Source organism: Desmodus rotundus, chromosome 1 (genome assembly GCF_022682495.2).
Source record: "Desmodus rotundus isolate HL8 chromosome 1, HLdesRot8A.1, whole genome shotgun sequence".
In the NCBI taxonomy this organism is placed as follows: Eukaryota; Metazoa; Chordata; class Mammalia; order Chiroptera; family Phyllostomidae; genus Desmodus; species Desmodus rotundus.
The window spans coordinates 33,642,702-33,661,349 of NC_071387.1; the positions used below are offsets into that span (position 1 = coordinate 33,642,702).

Sequence of the window (18,648 nt, forward strand, 5' to 3'; positions counted from 1 at the left end):
CTCATTGGAGCGGGGGCTCAGGGTTAAGTAACAGGGAAGCCAGAGTGAGAAGGCGAATTAGACCCAGGACATCTTAGATAAGTTAAAGAAGTACATTAAGCATGAGAGAGCTGTTGGCAAGGTTTTGGAGCATTTTTTATCATCTAGGTGAGCTGTATGTGAACTTGGGGACTCAGGTTTTACAGAGGAAGTAACAAAAGTAGAGAAAGGTTTGGAGATGCCTGCTTTAAACTCTTACGTATGCTTCCTGAAAAATACTCACTTTCCTTTGATGGTTCTAGTGTTCAGGAAAGTGGAATCACGGACTACCAACAGATTTAAATATATCATCCCTCAGCTGATGAAAGAGATAGAGAGTCTGGCAAAGAGTGTCTTTGATGAACTCGGTACCACAAGCCTCGGTAAGATAAATCTTGTTTTGTATCCTCCTTTTTGGAATAGCCATGCATTTGTTTGCGTTCTCCTTAGTTCAGACAATGTCAAGACCCTATCCAGAGGTTCACTTAAAAAAAAAAGTATATATATATATATTTTATTGATTCTGCTATTACCCCGATTCCCCCCCCCCCCCCCCCCGTTCCCCCTCTGCTGAACACTACTCACTCCCTCAGGCAGTCTCCACACCATTGTTCATGTTGACGGGACCCGCATATAACTTCTTCGGCTACTCCATTTCCTATGCTGTACTTTACGTCCACATGGCTATTCTGTAACTACCTATTTGTACTTCTTAATCCCCTCACCTCTTCCCCCACTCCCCCACAGCCTCCTCCCATCTGTCAGCCATGAAAATGCTCTCTATATCCATGATTCTGTCTCTTTTCTTGTGTGCTTAATTTTCTTTAGATTCAATTGTTGATAGATTTGTATTTTTTGCCATTTTATTGTTCATAGTTTTGATCTTTTTATTAAATAAGTCCCTTTAACATTTCAAATAATAATGGTTTGGTGATGAACTCCTTTAGGTTTTTCTTATCTGGGAAGCTCTTTATTTGCCCTTCAATTCTAAATGATAGCTTTGCTGGAAAGAGCAATCTTGACTGTAGGTACCTACTTTTCATGGATGAATATTTTTTGCCAATCCCTTTAAGCATGCAAAGTTTCTTTTGAGAAATCAGCTGACAGTCTTATGAGGATACCCTTGTAGGTAATTAACTGCTTTTCTCCTGCTGCTTTTCAGATTCTCTCTTTATCTTTAACTTTTGGCATTTTACTTATGATGTGTCTTGAAGTGGGCCTCTTTGCATCCATCTTGTTTGAGACTGTGTGCTTCCTGGACTTGCATGTCTATTTTTTCACCAAATTAAGGAAGTTTTCTTTCATTATTTTTTCAAATAGATTTCCAAATTCTTGTACTTTCTCCTCTCCTTCTGGCACCCCTATGATGCTAATGTTGGACTTCTTGAAGTTGTCCCAGAGGCTGCTAACACTATTCGCATTTTTTAGGATTCATTTTTCTTCTTCTTGTTCTGATTGGTGGTTTTTTGCTTCCTTATATTCCATATCATTGATTTGAATTTTGGCTCATCCACTCTACTGTTGATTCCCTCTAAGTTATTCTTTATTTCAGTTAGTGTATGCTTTGTTTCTGATTGGATCTTTTTTTAATGCTGTTGAGGTCCTCACTAAGTTCCGTGAGCATCCTTATAACCAGTGATTTGAACTCTGCATCTGATAGATTGCTCACCTCCATTTTGTTTAGCTCTTTTCTAGAGTTTTGATCTGTTCTTCCATTTGGGCCGTGTTTCGTTGTCTCCTAGTTTTGGCAGTCTCCCTGCGTTTGTTTCTATGTATTAGGTAGAGCTGACATGATTTCCTGTCTTGGTAGTATGGCCTAATGTAGTAGGTTTCCTGTAGGGTCCAGTGGCACAGCCTCCCCTATGACCCAAGCTGGATACTTGAGGTGTACCCTTCCTGTGGTCTGAGTACACCCTCCTCTTGTAGTTGGGCCTTGGTTGCCGTTGACAGATCAATGGGAGGGATTTACCCAGGCCAGTCAGCTGCAAGGATTGGCTGTGACCACTTACCACCAACCTCCACCCTCCACAGAGGATCAGCTGTGCAGGGGCAGGGTGGTGGTGCTCCAACATGGTCTGTAGCTGTCCACTGGGTGTGTGGGGTGGGTGGTTCCCAGGTGGTGCAGGCCAAGGTCAGTCCCCTCCTGTGTTTTGTCCAGGACCACCCTGCCTGAGCAAAAAAGCAATCTAAGATGGCTGCTATTTGTGCTGGGCTTGGGCTTGGACATTCCCAGGTGAAGCCAATCTGTGAATCTAAGCTGGCTGCTGCTAGTGCTGGGCCTGGGACTCACTGTAACTAGCTGTTGCTGGTTTGATAGGATTTAGGTAGTTGTGACCAACTACCCAAGACCAGCCATTCATAGGAAAAAGCAGCTTAGTTGGGCTTGTAAGTTGGGTGGGGTAGAATCTCTCGGGACCTCCAAGGTGAGTCAAACAGTGTTAGCCAGGTTGATGGAGTCTCAGACACGGCATCAGCTTGCTGGCTCAGTCTGGATCAATGTGATTTCTTAATTCTGTATTTGTCAGACTTCCATTCAACTTGATTTCTGATGGTTCTAAGTGATGGTTGTTTTGTATTTTAGTTGTAATTTTTATATGGTTGTGCGAAGAGGTGAGCCGTGTCTGCCTATGCCACCCTTGTAACTGTAGGTTGACATACAAAAAAACCCCCAGAGGTTGACTTTCTTGATTATAGGTTATTTAAGAATCTTCTAAGCCCTTCTTTATTTTCTCTTGCTTTTGTTTTTCTTTTAAATCCAAAGTAAATATAGTATACACACAGCTGAAAAATATTATATTAAGTCAATTTATTGGGTTTTTTTGACCTTCCGAATTAGCTCTGTGTCCTGATTTCCCTTTTATATGAAACCAGCACTCCCCGTGATGGCTCATTCAAACCTAGAGGCGATCTTTGATCTTTCCTCTTTTGAGGCTCTCATGAAGTCACCATATTCTGTTCTTCTTTTTATCCTTTCGCTCATTCACCAGAGATTAACTGTGTCAGGTGTTGTGCTAGGTGATGGAAACAGCAAGGTTAAAGGCCCTCAGGCAGCTGGCAGTCACACACTGAGAGTCAGGTGTGAGGAGCTTCCATGGGACAGGGCAGAGTTGCTTGGTGGGCACCGGGGGAGCACACAGGAGCTGGGCTGGGCTATAGGGAAGGCTTCCTGGGATAGATCTTGAAGTCAGCAATGATAAGGAGAGACAGTTAGGTGAGGTCTAAAAGGCAATAGGCATAAAGGGAAGAGAGAGCACATTGACTTTTAGGAACTGCCAGCATTTCATAATTTAACATGTGAGTGGTAGGAAGGAGTGAGACTAAAAGGCACAGTGGCAGGGGCAGACAGGGAAGGGCCTAGTAGGCCAGACTGAGTCTGAATTTTGTCCTAAAAGCAATGGGAAGCAACTGAAGACTTTAAACTGATTAGTGACATGATAAGGATACCAGTGAAGGAAGAGGGCCAGAGGTTGTTGAGGTGGGTTGGTGAAGGGAGAAGGATTGTGCAAAGGGCTACAGACAGGGAGTGTTCAGATTTAAAGGCCAATTGGAATTGGGTAGGAGTGAGAGAGGGAAGGGATGGAAGACTTCCCCCAGGCTTCTCGCTTGGGCAGCTGTATATATGCCAGTGGATGGTACTGGTTCTAGGACTAGGAGCAGCTTTGGCAGGTACCAGGTGAGTTGAGAGTTTTGGAAATACTGAATTTCTAGTGTCTGCAAGATATCTCATGGTGTCTCGCCTTCTCTCACACTTACTTTGCATGCCTTCCCTTTTCTTTTACAGCTTAAGACATTCTAGCCTTCTAGCTGGTTTGCCCACCTTCATTCTCTTTTCCATCCATCCCAATGTGCCCTCCCCATTGCCCGATGAGTCTTCCTGAAGGACCAGTATTATCATGTCAGTATCCTGCTTGAATCCCTTTGCCTTATAGGCAGAGTCCTTTGAGTCTCTAACTTGACAGTCTGAGCCCTGCCTGCACAATCTGGTTCTACTTACCTTGCCAGGTTCACCTTCCACTCCTTTGACTTAGTCGTTCCTTAAACATATTCATTCATTTGTTCATTCATTCAGTGTTGGCAGTGTGCTAGGAAATGGGAGTACAATGTGGACCCTGAGATATAGCCCCTACCCTCGTGGCATTTCCAGTATAACAGTAAAGCCAAGTTAGTAAGTAATAAAAATAAAGCAACAGGGGATGGGTTGGGTGGGTGGTGGAGATAGGTGTGTCTCCAGCAGAGGGAACAGCATGTATGAAGGCCAGGAGAGTAGGGAGAGTGTGGGGACTCACATTAGTCCTGTAGAAGGCAGGGAGGGGACCGTCTAGAGATGGGGATCAGAAGCTGGCTGGGCCCGATCACTGAGAACCCTGTGAGCCGGGGTGGGAGATTGTCCCGAGGAATCTGATAAATACTCTGAAGCGGTGGGGTAGCATAGGTTCCCATCGTCATTTTGGAAACTCCCTCTTAACTGCTGAGTGAGGAAGTGTTAACTGCTAACACTGAGGAGGCCATGATATCATCCAGGGACATTGTAACACGTCTGAACTGGGGAAGTGGCAGAGGGTAGAGAGATGTGAGTTTCCACTTTCTTACTCATTCCACCCCCAATACCCTTCCTCTACCTTTTCACCAGTCAACTGCTCGTTTCCAGATTGCTTAGCTTATCTTTTTGACAGACTTTATTTTTTAGAGCAGTTTTAGGTTTATAGAAAAATTGAGCAGAATGTACAGAGATTTCCCATATACCTCCTGTCCCCAACTTAGCTTTTTTTTTTTATGCCTGCCCCAATTCAGTAGATGCTTGCTGACTCATTTAGTTTACTGCTGGCCACCACATTTGAATTTGGGGCAGGGAGGAGAAGCATGTCAATGCCACTTGTCTGGGCAGCCTCCTTTGTTCCTTTTATTAAGAAAGAGGGGCATTTTAATCCAGAAATATAGCTCTTGCCTGTGAATTTTGCTGTAGTGTGCTCTTGCTGAGAACCCCTAGGACACTGTTCCTAGAGTAACTCACAGACTGAACCTCTTAACAGGGCTGTGTCTCCCCAGCCCCTTGCACAGAGCCCGGGCTGTTTCAGGAGGACCATTCTGTGAACAGAGAGTAGGAAAGGAAATTAGAGGGTAAAGCACGCTTGGAACCTTAAATGACTAACATTATGGCACAATGGGAAACTTTCTCTTTCCAGAAAGCTTATCTCAAATTCAAAACAGGAGTTTTGGAACACAGAAATATGAACAGTGGATCATTGACGTTCAGAAAAAGTGCACAGTGCTGCAGCTGCCGGACAAAGACAAGGAGAGCAGGGTCTGCAAAGCGCTGTTTCTGTACACTTCCCATTTGCGGGTACGTTACTCCTTTGGAGGGGTGCACTTTAGTGGTAGCCCTACTAGGAGCTGTGCTGTGGCAGCTGAGGGAACAACAACTTTTCATCCTGTTCCCAACAACTCACTTAGGAATTTTCCAGAAGGGTCTTATGAAGCAAACTCCAGAAGTTGTCCCATTCAGCATCTTCTTTGTCTGCTTTCCTAAACTTAGCACGAGAGCCCACAGGACAGAAACAAGGGAGGTTCTGTGCTGTGTCTCCAGCACTCCCGTGACTGACGTGATTAGAGAAAGTTGGGGCATGAGGAACATTATTGTAGGCACGTGACTGGTGAGTTCAGTGAGGGCTCCTGTCACCCTATCCCGGAATACGTTTTCTCATCCTTGCTAAAACCACATGCACACAAGGAAGATACAAGTATTTTAGAATACATTCAGTATGCATTTATAGAATTTTAACGAATTGAATATTTGGTGTAGGTGGTCAGTGCTGTCACTTTTTTAAAAATATTTATTTATTTTTAGAGAAAGGGGAAGGGAGGGAGAAAGAGAGGGAGAGAAACATCAATGTGTGCTTGCCTCTCACACACTCCCAACTGAGGACCTGCCCCATAACCCAGGCATGTGCCATGACTGGGAATCGAACCAGTGGTTGCCCGGTTTGCAGGCTGGTGCTCAATCCACTGAGCCACACCAGCCAGGGCTCAGTGCTGTCATTCTAAACAGGTACAATTGCAACTCAGTGATGCTTTAGATGTATAAAGAGATTAAACTGAATGTCTGAATTATGAGGCAGGTTGATATGGAAGCTGATTTGCCTTGCGTGTGTGTGTGTATTTTAATCTTGACATGCATTTTTCTTGTAATTTTCTTTCTTTTCCAAGGTAAAACTCTAGAATCCAAAATGATCCTAATTAACTCATGATTCTAGTTAATTGAGATTTTTTTCAAAGACTATGTGATTCTGTGATCTTATTAAGTACCATTAGGGACTGTTCACTTAAAAAAACTAAGGTGGGCCCTGGCTGGTGTGTCTTTGTGGATTGAGTGGTGGCCTCTGAACCAAAAGTTTCGATTCCCAATCAGGGCACATGCCTGGGTTGCAGGTCAGGTCCCCAGTAAGGGGCCCATAAGAGGCAACTGCACATTGATGTTTCTCTCCCTCCCTTCCCCTCTCTCTAAAAATAAAATCTTTAAAAAAAACAAAAACAAAACCCTAAGTTGGAATAGATTTGAGAAAAGTTTATTCTTCCAGTTAATTCCATGCCAAATTACAGCTAATTGAACTTAAGTATGGCGAATGTGTTAAGACATTAGAAATATATTGAAACTAAGTTTTCATTTTGCACAGAAATTTAATGATGCTCTCATTATCAATGAGCATGCACGGACAAAAGACGCTCTGGATTACTTGAAAGACTTCTTCCGTAATGTCCGAGCGGCAGGGTTTGATGAGATTGAGCAGGATCTCACTCGGAGATTTGAAGGTGGGTGGTGTTCCCAGAGGAGGGGCCCATGGGGCCTGGTGACTCCAGTGGCTGCATAATTGTGTGGTGTTATACTTAGCACATGGTGATGCTCCCAGACTTGTCCTGGGCTTACGAGGATGTCATAGGTGGCAGGACTATTAAGCTTTGGTGAAGTCTGGTACTTAGGGAAAGAATCTGCAGCTTACTGCATTTCCAGTTTTGAAGAAGGAAAAATAGTAGGATTTGCAAAGGATACTTTCCATGGAAATAGTTAATGGATAGTAGCATATTTTTATTTTAATTTTAGCAATTTTATAAAGGTTACAAAATGCAAAAAAGTATTCAAATGATATTTAAAATACCATGATTCATATATACTTCTGTGTAAAGAAGAAAACCAAACTGGCTCATAGTCCCACATCCTTTGTATTAAGAAAAATATAGGAAGATACTAAGTGAAAAGTAAGTCTTCCTTTTCCCTCTCCCCCAATTTCTTTCCCCCAAAGGTAATTACAGTTAATAATTTGGGGGGGACTATTTAGAAGTATTTACAAGGCGTATGTGTAACCCAGTGATGGTCTGCTAACCAGCTCTCTGGGAGAAAATGCATTTATTAGTGTATTTAATGTATTTAATTTAGTGTATTTAATCAGTAGTTACCACTTATAAAACTCTGGTCAAAGATTGAGAGATTACCTGAACGATAGCTGAAAGTCACAGTGTGTTCTACATTTTTAGAATTTATACGTCATTTATAAAAACATTCTTCTTTTGCAGAAAAGCTGCAAGAACTAGAGAGCATTTCCATGGATCCCAGCAATGAGAACCCTAAACTCCAGTACCTCTGCTACATCTTGCAAGAGGAGTACCACTTAAACCCAGAGACTAGAACCATTCTCTTTGTGAAAACCAGAGCACTGGTGGATGTAAGCTTCTTCTCCTTGTGGTTAACAAATTGACTCAGTACCGTTTTATTGAAAAGATTGTTCTTTCATTACTTCACTGTTGTAATCACTCTATAGTTTATAATGGTGTCTGGGTACCTTTATGCATTTTTGATTCTTTTCATCAGTGTAAAAGATTTTAGCCATTCTGTGGGTATGTCGTGATACCTCACTAGAGTTTTAACTTGCGTTTGACTAATGACTAATCCCATTTAACATTTTTCATATACTTATTAGCCACCCATATAACTTCTTCGGTGAAGAGTCTGTTCGCATCTTTTGCCCATTTTAAAATTGGGTGTAGTTGGATTGTTTATCATGTTACTGTTGAGTTTTTAAGTGTTCTTATAGTCTCACAAAAACGTCCGCTGTCGGGAATGTGATTTGAAATTTTTTGTTCCGGCGTTCTCATTCTCTTAAGATTATCTTTTACAAATCGACAGTGTAACTTTTGATGAAGCCCAGTTAATCGATTTTTTCTTTCTGTGGATTGTGCTTTCGGTATCTAAGAGCACTTTGCTCGCCCGTGATCACACAGACTTTCTCTGGGTTATGTTCTGGGAGTTCTATAGGCTTACAATTTACAGTTAGGTCTACAGTCCGTTCTGAGGTATGGGTTGAGGCGCTTTTTTCTCCTTTATTGTATGTGGACATCCAGCTGTTCCAGCAGCACTGTGTGTTGGGAACGCTATTCTTTCTCCACTTAATTGCCTTTGTAACTTGTTCAAAAATCAGTTGACTGTGTTTTTTGGATCTATTTCCAGATTCTTTATTCTGTTCCACTAATCTATACATCTGTTCTTTCACCCATCCCCGTCTGTCTTGACTGCTATAGCTTTATAGTAACTATTAAGATCAGCTAGTGTGAGTTCTCTAACTTTTTCTTTTCTTTAACATTGTTTTAGTTATCTTCCTTTGCCTTTCCACTTATATTTTAGAGTCAGCGTGTTCACATCTATGAAAAAGTCTACTGGGATTTCTTTTGGGCTTGCATTGAGTCTGTAAACAAAATTGGGCAGAAATGACATCTTAATACTATTGGGCCATCTAATTCCTGATCATTGTATATCTGTTTGTGTGCATAGGGCTTCTGTATTAGCTATCTCTCCCTGATAACAAAGTGCCCCAAAACTCAGTGACTGGAAACAACAGACATCTATTATCTCACAATATCTGTGGATCTGGAAGCTGGAAAGAACTGGGTGTTTCTGGCTCAGGGTCTCTTGTGGGGCTGTAACCAAGGTGTCTGGCCATGGCTGCAGTCACCTCAAGGCTGGACCTCCAGCCTCACTTAGCTGGCTATTGGCAGGCCTCACACGTGCTTCTGAGCTCACTCAGGGGGCCTCTCCACAGAGCTGCTTCATAGCAGGGCAGCTGGCTTCCCCTAGACTGAGTGATCCAGGGAGACCGAGAAAGAATGCCTAGGACGGGGGTCACAGTCATTTTATAGCTTCAGGTTGGAAGTGGTATCTCATCATGTCTGTCATATTTTATTAATTAGGAGCAAGTCAGTAAGTTCAGTTCACGCTTGAGGGGGAGGGACGTGAGGATCTGAATACCAGGGGGCGCACATCATTGAGGGCCACCTTAGAGGCCACCTACCATATACATCTTTGCTTCCACCAGTGCTTTGCTGTTTTCAGCATACAGATCCTGCACATATTTTGTTAGACTTGTACCTAGTATTGCTTTTTAGTGCAATTGTAAATGGTCCTTTTAATTTTTTGTTGCTGATATGCAGAAATACAGCTGATTTCTGTATGTCGATCTTGTGTCCTCAGATCTTGCTAAACTCACTTTTCAGTTGTACGTACACACTCTTCTAAACTTTGCTTTTCTCACTTAAAAATATCCTAGCGAATAAGCCATATCAGATCACAAAGGTTTGTACCTTTATGGTTAATTATTGCATACAAATAATTCAGTTCCAAGAAGCTTTTTTTCTTAGGTTCATCAGTCTGAAAACTGTCTGTATACTAACTTAAAGTTTTTTTCTTCTTGCATATATTTCAATATTGAATTAATACAGATGGAATACAAATAATACCCATCTGATAACTGCTTTTCATTTTCAGGCTTTAAAGAAATGGATTGAGGAACATCCTATACTCAGCTTTCTGAAACCTGGCATATTGACCGGACGTGGCAAAACAAATCAGAACATAGGTATTTATATATGGTATATTATATATAAGAATATAATAATCTATTCAATTTTTTTATTAATGCTGGTATCAGGGTTCAACTAAAGAAGCAAAACTAGTAGAAGGTTATATATATATGTACATATGTGCATATATACATACATACATATGTGTATATACACACACACAGGGATTTATTACAAGGAGTTGGGATATACCATTGTACAGGCAAAGCAAGTTTTAAGTCTGAAGGGTAGGTGGTCAGGAGCAGGTTGGAACCCCATAGGCACAAGCTGTTTAGAGTCTCTGAGCTCAGGAATCTCCAAAGCTTTCTTTTAAAGGGCTAACTTGATTAGGTCAGGCCCACCTAGGGTGAAACCCCTGTTTAACTTAATGTCAACTGATTAGGAACTTTAATTACATCTCTTTCCATATGTCCTGCAGGCAAAACCAAAGTTTTTTTTTTTTTTTTAACATTGTTTGAGCAGGTCACTCTCCTGCTCAACCAGTAGAGTAACTGGAAATAGAAGTGATCTGCTTCTATTTTATTGTTCTTTAAACTGTAGATGCTTTTGTGTGTGTTATACATTTTATAATTTAAAAAATAGTCCAAGCAGCCCCAGCTGGTGTGGCTCAGTGGATTGAGTGCTGGCCTGCAAACCAAAGGGTCGCTGGTTCAATTCCTAGTCAGGGCACATGCCTGGGTTGTGGGCCAGGTCCTCCCCAGTAGGGAGCGCACAAGAGGCAGCCACACATTGATGTTTCTCTCCCTCTCTTTCTCCCTCCCTTTCCCTCTGTCTATAAATAAATAAAATCTTAAAAAAAAAATAGTCCAAGCAGACAATCTTGAAACCTAGCAAGGTGGTCAGAGGATGTAAGGCTGCCTGTTTCCATCCGGGAGGAGCCCAGGCGGCCAGCCCCCACCGGACAGTCTCATGGCTGTGCTGTCCATGCTTCAGGTCCTCACTCTGTTCCTCCCAGTTAGTGTGGTTTGTAACATGCAGTTCCCACCCTGTCAGTCCTCAGTCATCATTTGAACTTCTGCCTTGCACAAATTTTAAATTTCGTGAATCTAAAGAGCAAATTCATATTATGAAAATTCGGCTTACCATATGCAGTCCAAACCCACATTGTTGTGGTTGGAATTCCAAGTTCTCTGCCATCTGACTCCAAAGAGAGACACCAATTTGATTTTCCAGCTTTGTTATTTCCCCACAAATAAGCACTCAGAAAACATTTTCTTATTGGTTTCCTCATTTATCCACCCATCCATCCACATTTATTTAGAATTTACTCTGTGCCAGTCATTGTCCCTCTGCTGAGCCCCGCCTCCCCGTGCCCTTCCACCCCCCTCAGCACCCCGTCCTGCCTCCATCTCACTGCCTGTCACATGGGACCGTAGCTTCCTGTGACATCCCTCTCCCTCCAACTGCGAGCTCCTTGTAGGTGAAAGCGGGCCTTTGACCATTGTGCCCTCATTTGACAAACTGTGATGCTGAGTAAATGTTGGATGAACAAGTGGATGAAGAAGTTCAGAAATTAGTGAAGTGTGGTATCCGTCTTGGGCATGCTCACTGTTTAATAGATAGTGAAAAGAAGTTAGTTTGGCCTTCACAAAATATATCTCAAGATTTTGACTGCCAATGTACTAGAAACAAGGGAACTTTTATAAATTCCATTAACTCTGAAGTGATGAACTCTGAAATTCTTTCTCCTCTCAGTATATCAGTGGCTGAGAACTGCACACTATTTGTGCCCTAGACTGAAAAATCCAAGGCCTGGCTCTGCTGTGAGCTAGGCTGTCAGTTTACCATACTTGCAAAACCTCAAGTTCTTCATCCATAAGGGGGAGTCGTAACCCTTGCCACGTCAATTTAAAAGGGCTTTGTGAAGTTCCAGTGAGTGAGTAGATGAAAGTGTTTTGTCGGCTCTGAACTCCTTTAATATTTTTGCAAAAAAAAAAAATCAGTATTTGTTTTGAGACAACACTACTAAGGCCACACAGCTAGTAAGTGCTGAGCAGGGATCTGAACTCAGGCAGTCTTGGAGCAGAGTCCAAGTTGTCGCCACACTAAATGTCCTCTCTGAAGCAATGACAGGAATAGGCCCTGCTCCCTGGGGCTGTTGGGAGTCGTGAATGTAAAACACTTACGCAGTACCTGGCACGTAGTAAGCATCCCATTATTAATAGCTGTTTTTTCAAGGGTGGGATTCCCTCTTCGGTGAGTTACGTCTTGCCCTCTGACTCTGCCACAGGAATGACCCTCCCAGCACAGAAGTGCGTACTGGATGCTTTCGGAACCCAGGGAGACAACAAGATCCTGATCGCCACCTCAGTGGCTGATGAAGGCATTGACATCGCTCAGTGCAATCTGGTCATCCTGTACGAGTACGTGGGCAATGTCATCAAAATGATCCAGACCAGAGGTGAGAGCAGCGTTGGTGCCTGTGTTCCGTGTCTGCCCGTTTGTCTGCTGTGCGAGTGCATCTGCCGCTCTGGCCTTCTTGACCGAGTCACACTCGTGTGTGTGGCCAGTGGCACAGGGCGCGGTGGTATCACTGCCGTAAAGGTGGCTTATTTGGTCAGGACTGGGTGGCTCCAGTTTTGTCCACTGTTTTAATTCCTGTTCACAAAGAAAAAGGCACACTTGACCAACACTGACTGACATGTTTGTGGAAGGATAATTCTCGCTGGGACCGAGGCTTTGACAGTCATCACGTGGGCCTTTCCTGGTTATGCCTGTGGTGCTGCCGGGCCCTCGGTATTCAAGGGGCTCTTCCATCCCACTTGAACTAGAGAGTCTCCTAACTAGTCTCTTCGTTTTTTCAGTTTCTGTCCCAACAGCTGCCACATTGCTTTTCCTAGAAAACAGCTCTGAGCACGTCACTTCCCTGTATAGAAACTCTGGTGGTTCCCCAATTTTCTGGATGCTACCGTTTTTAAATCTAGCACCCACTTACCTTTCCAACCTTGTTTCCCAACCTGACTTCATTATTTTTTCCTTGTTGAAGGAATTGCTCACGTACTGCTACTGATGATCTTTGTTTTGCCTCTCCCTCTCCCTGCATATCACCTGTCCCGATTCCCCTGGCTGTCAATCACCTTTCTTTTGACCATCCACAGCTCTTTACGTCTACCTTTCAGCACTTACCATTTCCCACCTAATTCTGGTGGGTGTGAACGTAGCTTATTTCCCCATTTCCTAGGAGGCTCCTGAGTGAGGATCTCTGTTGTTCAGCTCGGAGCCCTCACAGTGCCTGTCATCCTGAGGGCTCGTGTTGGATTGCCCTTAAAGCAGTGTTTCTGATGATGTGGAGACTCCAAGGAAGCCAGTCTGAGGCGGGCTTCTAGTTCACGTGCATGTGCAGTACACAGGTGCCCACCTGCACCTGAGTCTGCGCTCTTAACAGTTCCGCTTCCCTGCACAGCGGGATCCAGTGCACAAGAGTTGAATTTCAGGAATACCCCTTTCTCTTTGCTTACCAATTCTTAGCTTTATCAGTGTTTTAAGTTAAAGACGCCAAATGAAATACTTATTTTCTGACAGGCAGAGGAAGAGCAAGAGGTAGCAAGTGCTTCCTTCTGACTAGTAACGCTGATGTAATTGAAAAAGAAAAAATGAACATGTGCAAAGAAAAAATGATGAATAACTCCATTTTAAACCTTCAGACATGGGATGAAGCAGTATTTAAGGAAAAGGTAAGTCTTTCTGTCTGCGCTACTCTTTCAGAATCTGCCCAGCAGTAAGAAATGGGGAATGTGAGCATGTTGCATCAGGTGGCTGAGTGTTGCCTTAGAGCAGTAAGTGTAAGCTAAAAACTTGTCCTGCAGCGAACGTCAAATTCATTCTGCTTTTAAGTCTCAATGAGATTAAAATACGTTCTATTAATGCTAATACCTAAAGTTGTGGGAATTTTTTTTTATATATAAAAGGCAAACTGAGCTAGGATTGCTCTTAAGTTGACAGTTTATCTTGAGGATAGCCCCCAAATACTGCAAGACACAGCTCTTCTTGATCTTTTCCTCAGATGTCTTTCTGACATCCAGAGTCCTCGGGGATAAGCTCCCACTGGTCGTGCAGGTGTTGGAGTGCCTCGTGGTGGGCGCGGATGGTAATGCCTACTGTGGAGCGGCACACCTGTTCGGTTCAGTTCAGCCTCTGGGTGGTACCTTCATTTTAGTGTAATATCCTTTATAACTCTGACGCACAGAATGAGATGAGGGAAAATTAAGATACGCGCATGCACGCAGACACCCATGCATGCACACCCACACTTTCTCCACGCTCTGCAGAGATTTCCATCTGAGAATCTCTGGAAGCATCGAACAGTGCAGGGCCGGGGGAGAGCTTTAACAGTCAATGGTTCCAATTCCAGTTGTGCCACTTACGAGTGACCTCAGGTCGTTACTCTGTCTTAAATCATCAGTTTCCTTATTTGTAAAGTTGGGGAAATAACGGCATTAAACTCTCAGGGATTTGGGGGGATGAAATGAGATGTATGCGTTGCTTAGCACAGTGCCTGGTACAAAATAAGTGCTCAACAAATGCGTTGTTACTGGACACAGGTGTGAGGCATGCTTTTCATGAAGATGAAAATGAACCGTACAGTTCAGGAGAGCAACTCCCCAGTGTCCACAATTTTAAGTTATAATCTCAGTGATCAAAAAGTACTGAGAAGCAGTGATGTAAGGGAAATTAACCATTCTTTTAGGACAAAAACACAACTTTATGTCAGTGTTTACTCATTTTAAAAAATGTTTCTTCCTAAAGCTTGGAGACCAAGATATTTGAAAACACTTCTTCCATATTTTCAGCGAGAATTGCAGGGAAATTTTTTAGTTCCTTCTAATTTTCCTCCTTAATTTTACTGAGGGATAGGGGATTTTCACTGAGCCTATAGGACATAGGGATGTTGCCATGAAAGGCCTTAAAACCATATTAGCTTTAGTGCCTGTGGAATAATACTTTTCTACCCCACAGATTGACAAGCTGCTTGTTAGACTCATATGCAGCAGAACAATAGAGTAAAGGTTGACTGAGGAACATGGGGATTGGACCGGTATAGACCGTCTTCGGTAGCCAGCACACCAGGTCAGGAAGCGGAGTGGGGAGAAAACGGGTTATGTATCTGTCGGATTAGGCTGTTGAATAGTATTTGGGATTCCCCTGACACCCACAGAGAGAAAATGGTGCCCTGGCCAGGTAGCTCAGTTGGGTAGAGTGTTGTCCCAATATGCCAAGGTTGTGGGTTTGATCCCCAGCCAGGACATACACAAGAATCAACCAGTGAATACGTAAGTAGAACAACAAATCCATGTTTCCCTCTCTCTCCCTTCCTCTCTCTCTCTAAAATCGATAAATAAAAATTGAAAAAGAAGAAGAAAGTTGGCAGAGACGGTAAAGAATGAGAGGGACCCCAGACAAGTGCAGCTGGGAGTCATTCTGCGGCCGCTAGGAGCCCAGAGGCGTGGCATCGCCCCTGTCCTGTCATAGATGACCAGCTGCTCCGTGGAATGAGGGAGGCTTTGCTGTCCGAGGTTTAGTAGAAGTGTAATAAGGGGAGGGGACAACCTTATACTCTTAAAACTAAAAGTGATAATGTTTCTTGGGGTGAGACCCCTTTCTGCGTCGTTGAGATAAGGGCTCGGGTATTGGATCTGAGCACCCTGGCCCCTGCGTGTTGGCTTTAATGGGAGGAGGAAACTCTGCAGGAGAGGGGACAAGTTTGGTTGCTCTTTAGGGCAGTCACCGGGTGGATGGAGAGGGAGAGTGTCCGCTTTCTTCCCCGGCCCCAAAGCTGCGCTGTTCGATGCCTGCTGTGGCCCGCCTGCCTCAGAGCACAGTGGCTTCTGGGGAATCTCTGGCTACTCTGCAGCCGTTTTAACATGTGGATGGTCCGGGTGCATCCAAGGACTGGTTTCCATGAGGGAAGCTTCAGAATTTGGGAGTATTTCATTCTGGAGAAATAAGGAATAAAGGGTATTTTTCACAGGTCTAATTTGAAATCAAAATGAGGAAGCCCACTTTTCCTTCCTCATAGAGTAGAGAATGAGATGTGGGGTAAAATGAAGTTCATTTCCATGGAAGAACTCCCAGCATGTCAGCACACAGTCAGGGTTTCATAGTTTTGCTCTTTTCCGCCTCAGTGCATGGTACCCGGGCTGCCCCTCCAACCCCAGGTGGAGGGGAGAGGCAGTGTGCTCTGCAGGTTCATTTGTGGTGATGGTTGAGCCTCTTTACCCAGCTACTGAAATAGTTTTAAGTGTATAGCAGTGATCGTTTTAACTTACTGGGATTTATTACCTGTAGTAACATTTAAAATATCTGGGATTATAAATTGCAGTAAAGATTTAAAAATAAAATGAAATACAATATTTGGGATTATTAGCATTTAATTAAATTTTAGTATATCATTTAATATCATTAGATATAAGTGAATTTTTAAAAATTGGATGCCCAAAGGGCAAGTTTATGTTTTTGCCCTCATTCCTATCATATTCTCCCCACCCCCAGTCTGCCTCAAGTAGCGATGAGAGCCGTATCTGAGAAAAGGTTATTAAAATTGCTCAGAGGGAAATGAGTACCATGTAACCCAGGAATTTCACTTCTAGAAATTTATCCAAAGGAAGTAATGGTAATGGAAATGGAAATAAGTACACATAATGTAACAGTTTTATAGCAGTGAAAAATTGAATTGAAAATAGGAGGCATAGTCCTGACTGGTGTAGCTCAGTGAGTTGGGCATCATCCTGCAAACCAAAAGGTTGCCGGGTCAATTCCCCATCAGGGCACATGCCTGTGTTGCAGGCCAGGTCCCTGGTTGGGGGCACACGAGAAGCAGCCATTTGATGTGTCCTTCTCATATTGATGTTTCTCTCCCTCTCTTTCTCCCTTCCTTCCCCTCTCTCTAAAAATAAATAAATAAAATCTTTATAAAAAGAGGCATAAACATTCTTTCTTTTTACAAAAACACAGTGAAGGTAATGTCAGGTGAAATAGGGTTGGGAGTAGGGTTTAGGAAATCACATTTTGTTGTTTTCCAACATTCCAGCCCTATTTGAATTTGAAGAGCTTTAGAAACCAATGCATTTTCTATGAATGATGAGTAACTAGTTAGAAGAAATGAGGGGGAGGGAGATTTCCGCCCACAGTGACAATATAATTGTAACTCACCCATACGTGGATTGTCCACCTCCACCAAGCCCTGCGGTGTAGTCTCTTATTATGTCATTTTACAGGAGGGAAACCGAGGCATGGAGAGCTTCAGCAGCAGTAAATCACACAGTTAGTTCGGGGTAGAGCTGGCAGAGCTCACCTGTAACTACTACACCTACTGGCCTAACCACAAATGTTTGAAGCATAAATAATGATGACTATTAAACTTTTATTGAGATGTATGAGGCAAGTTAAGACAAAAGAAAAGAAATCTCTGCTCTTGAATGGAATGGCTGAGTATTTTAAAGTTGTGCATTCACTCCAAATTCACTTAGAGGCTTATTGCAACCTAGGATCAAAGTATATTTCCAACTTGATAAAATGGTTTCAGAGTTTATGTAGAAAATACATGAAAATGGCTATGATATTTCTGAAAAGATAAGTGATGAATGGAGATTACCCTTGCCCAATATTAAAGTACAAAATGTTGTCATTAACATGTTCATGGTTTTTAGCACGACTAGCCTAATAAACCGAGGACAACACTGACGAGCATTTCGCTTGTGCCAGGTGGTCCTTCATGCACGTCACCTCCCACCAGCCCACAGAGTAGATGCTATAGTTGTTCTCATCTTGTATTTGAGGAAACTAAGGCACTTGCCCCAAATCACACGGCTGGTAGGGACAGCGTTTGCACCTGGCTGTCTGATTCTACCTGGAACACTGATAAAATATCATCTGATGAAAGAGAGTCAACCCCACAAACAAGTGAGACAGGGCAGACCCTCTTACAGCTGACAGTGTGGAAACCACCATGTTCTGTCTTCACTTACGATGTTTTAAGATCCCTTCCTTTGTCATTTCCTTCTGCTTAGAGAACTTCCTTTTCGGGAAGTTCCGCTGGTGAACAAATTCTCTTAGTTCCCCTTCATCTCAGATTGTCTTGATTTTCCCTTTATTTTTGGAAGCGTATCGCTGGGTATGGGAGTCCAGGTTGACAGTGTTTTCTTTCAGCCTTTGAAAAATTTCCTTCTTGACCTTCATGGTCTCTGATGAACAATCTGCTGTGATTCAGAGTGTTTTTCCTCCATTCGTAAGGTATCACTTTTTTTTCTATGTTTTTAGTCTTTAGAAGTTTAATTACGATGTATCTTAGTGTGGATTTCTTTGGGTTTATCCTGTTTGGTATTGTCCAGGTTTTTGAATCTGTAAGTTTATATTACATTATATTCAATTTAGGAAATGTTCAGCCTTTATTCCTTCTACTACTTTTTAAGCTCCCTTTCTCTTCTCCACCCAGCACTCCAAAGACATGAATGTGAGAGCTTTTTTGATTGTCCTAAAGGTCCCTGAGGCTCTGTTCACTTTTTTTTTTTTTTCACTCTGTATGTTTGCTGTCATTCCATTTGGGTAATTTCTGTTATTCTCATTCCAGTTCACTGATTCTTTCCTTTGTCCCCTCCATTTGGCTGTTGAGCCTATCTGCTGAGCTTTTTACTTTAGCTATTACATCTTCCAATTCTAAAATTTCCATTTGATCCTTCTTTATAGCCTCCATTTCGTTGTTGAGCCTGTACAGTTTTTCATGTTTCAAGA

At 42.8% G+C, this 18,648-nt stretch overlaps 1 protein-coding gene across 1 annotated transcript in view; it reads left to right on the top strand.

Moving 5' to 3' along the window:
* RIGI (RNA sensor RIG-I) overlaps window positions 1-18,648 on the top strand; it is a 42,964-nt gene that overhangs the window by 19,567 nt on the left and 4,749 nt on the right. The window contains exons 10-16 of the mRNA XM_024560084.3: window positions 282-401; window positions 5,202-5,359; window positions 6,690-6,825; window positions 7,585-7,733; window positions 9,827-9,917; window positions 12,152-12,322; window positions 13,444-13,595. Coding sequence (XP_024415852.2) covers window positions 282-401; window positions 5,202-5,359; window positions 6,690-6,825; window positions 7,585-7,733; window positions 9,827-9,917; window positions 12,152-12,322; window positions 13,444-13,595 — 977 coding nt within the window. The remainder of the gene's footprint in view (window positions 1-281; window positions 402-5,201; window positions 5,360-6,689; window positions 6,826-7,584; window positions 7,734-9,826; window positions 9,918-12,151; window positions 12,323-13,443; window positions 13,596-18,648) is intronic.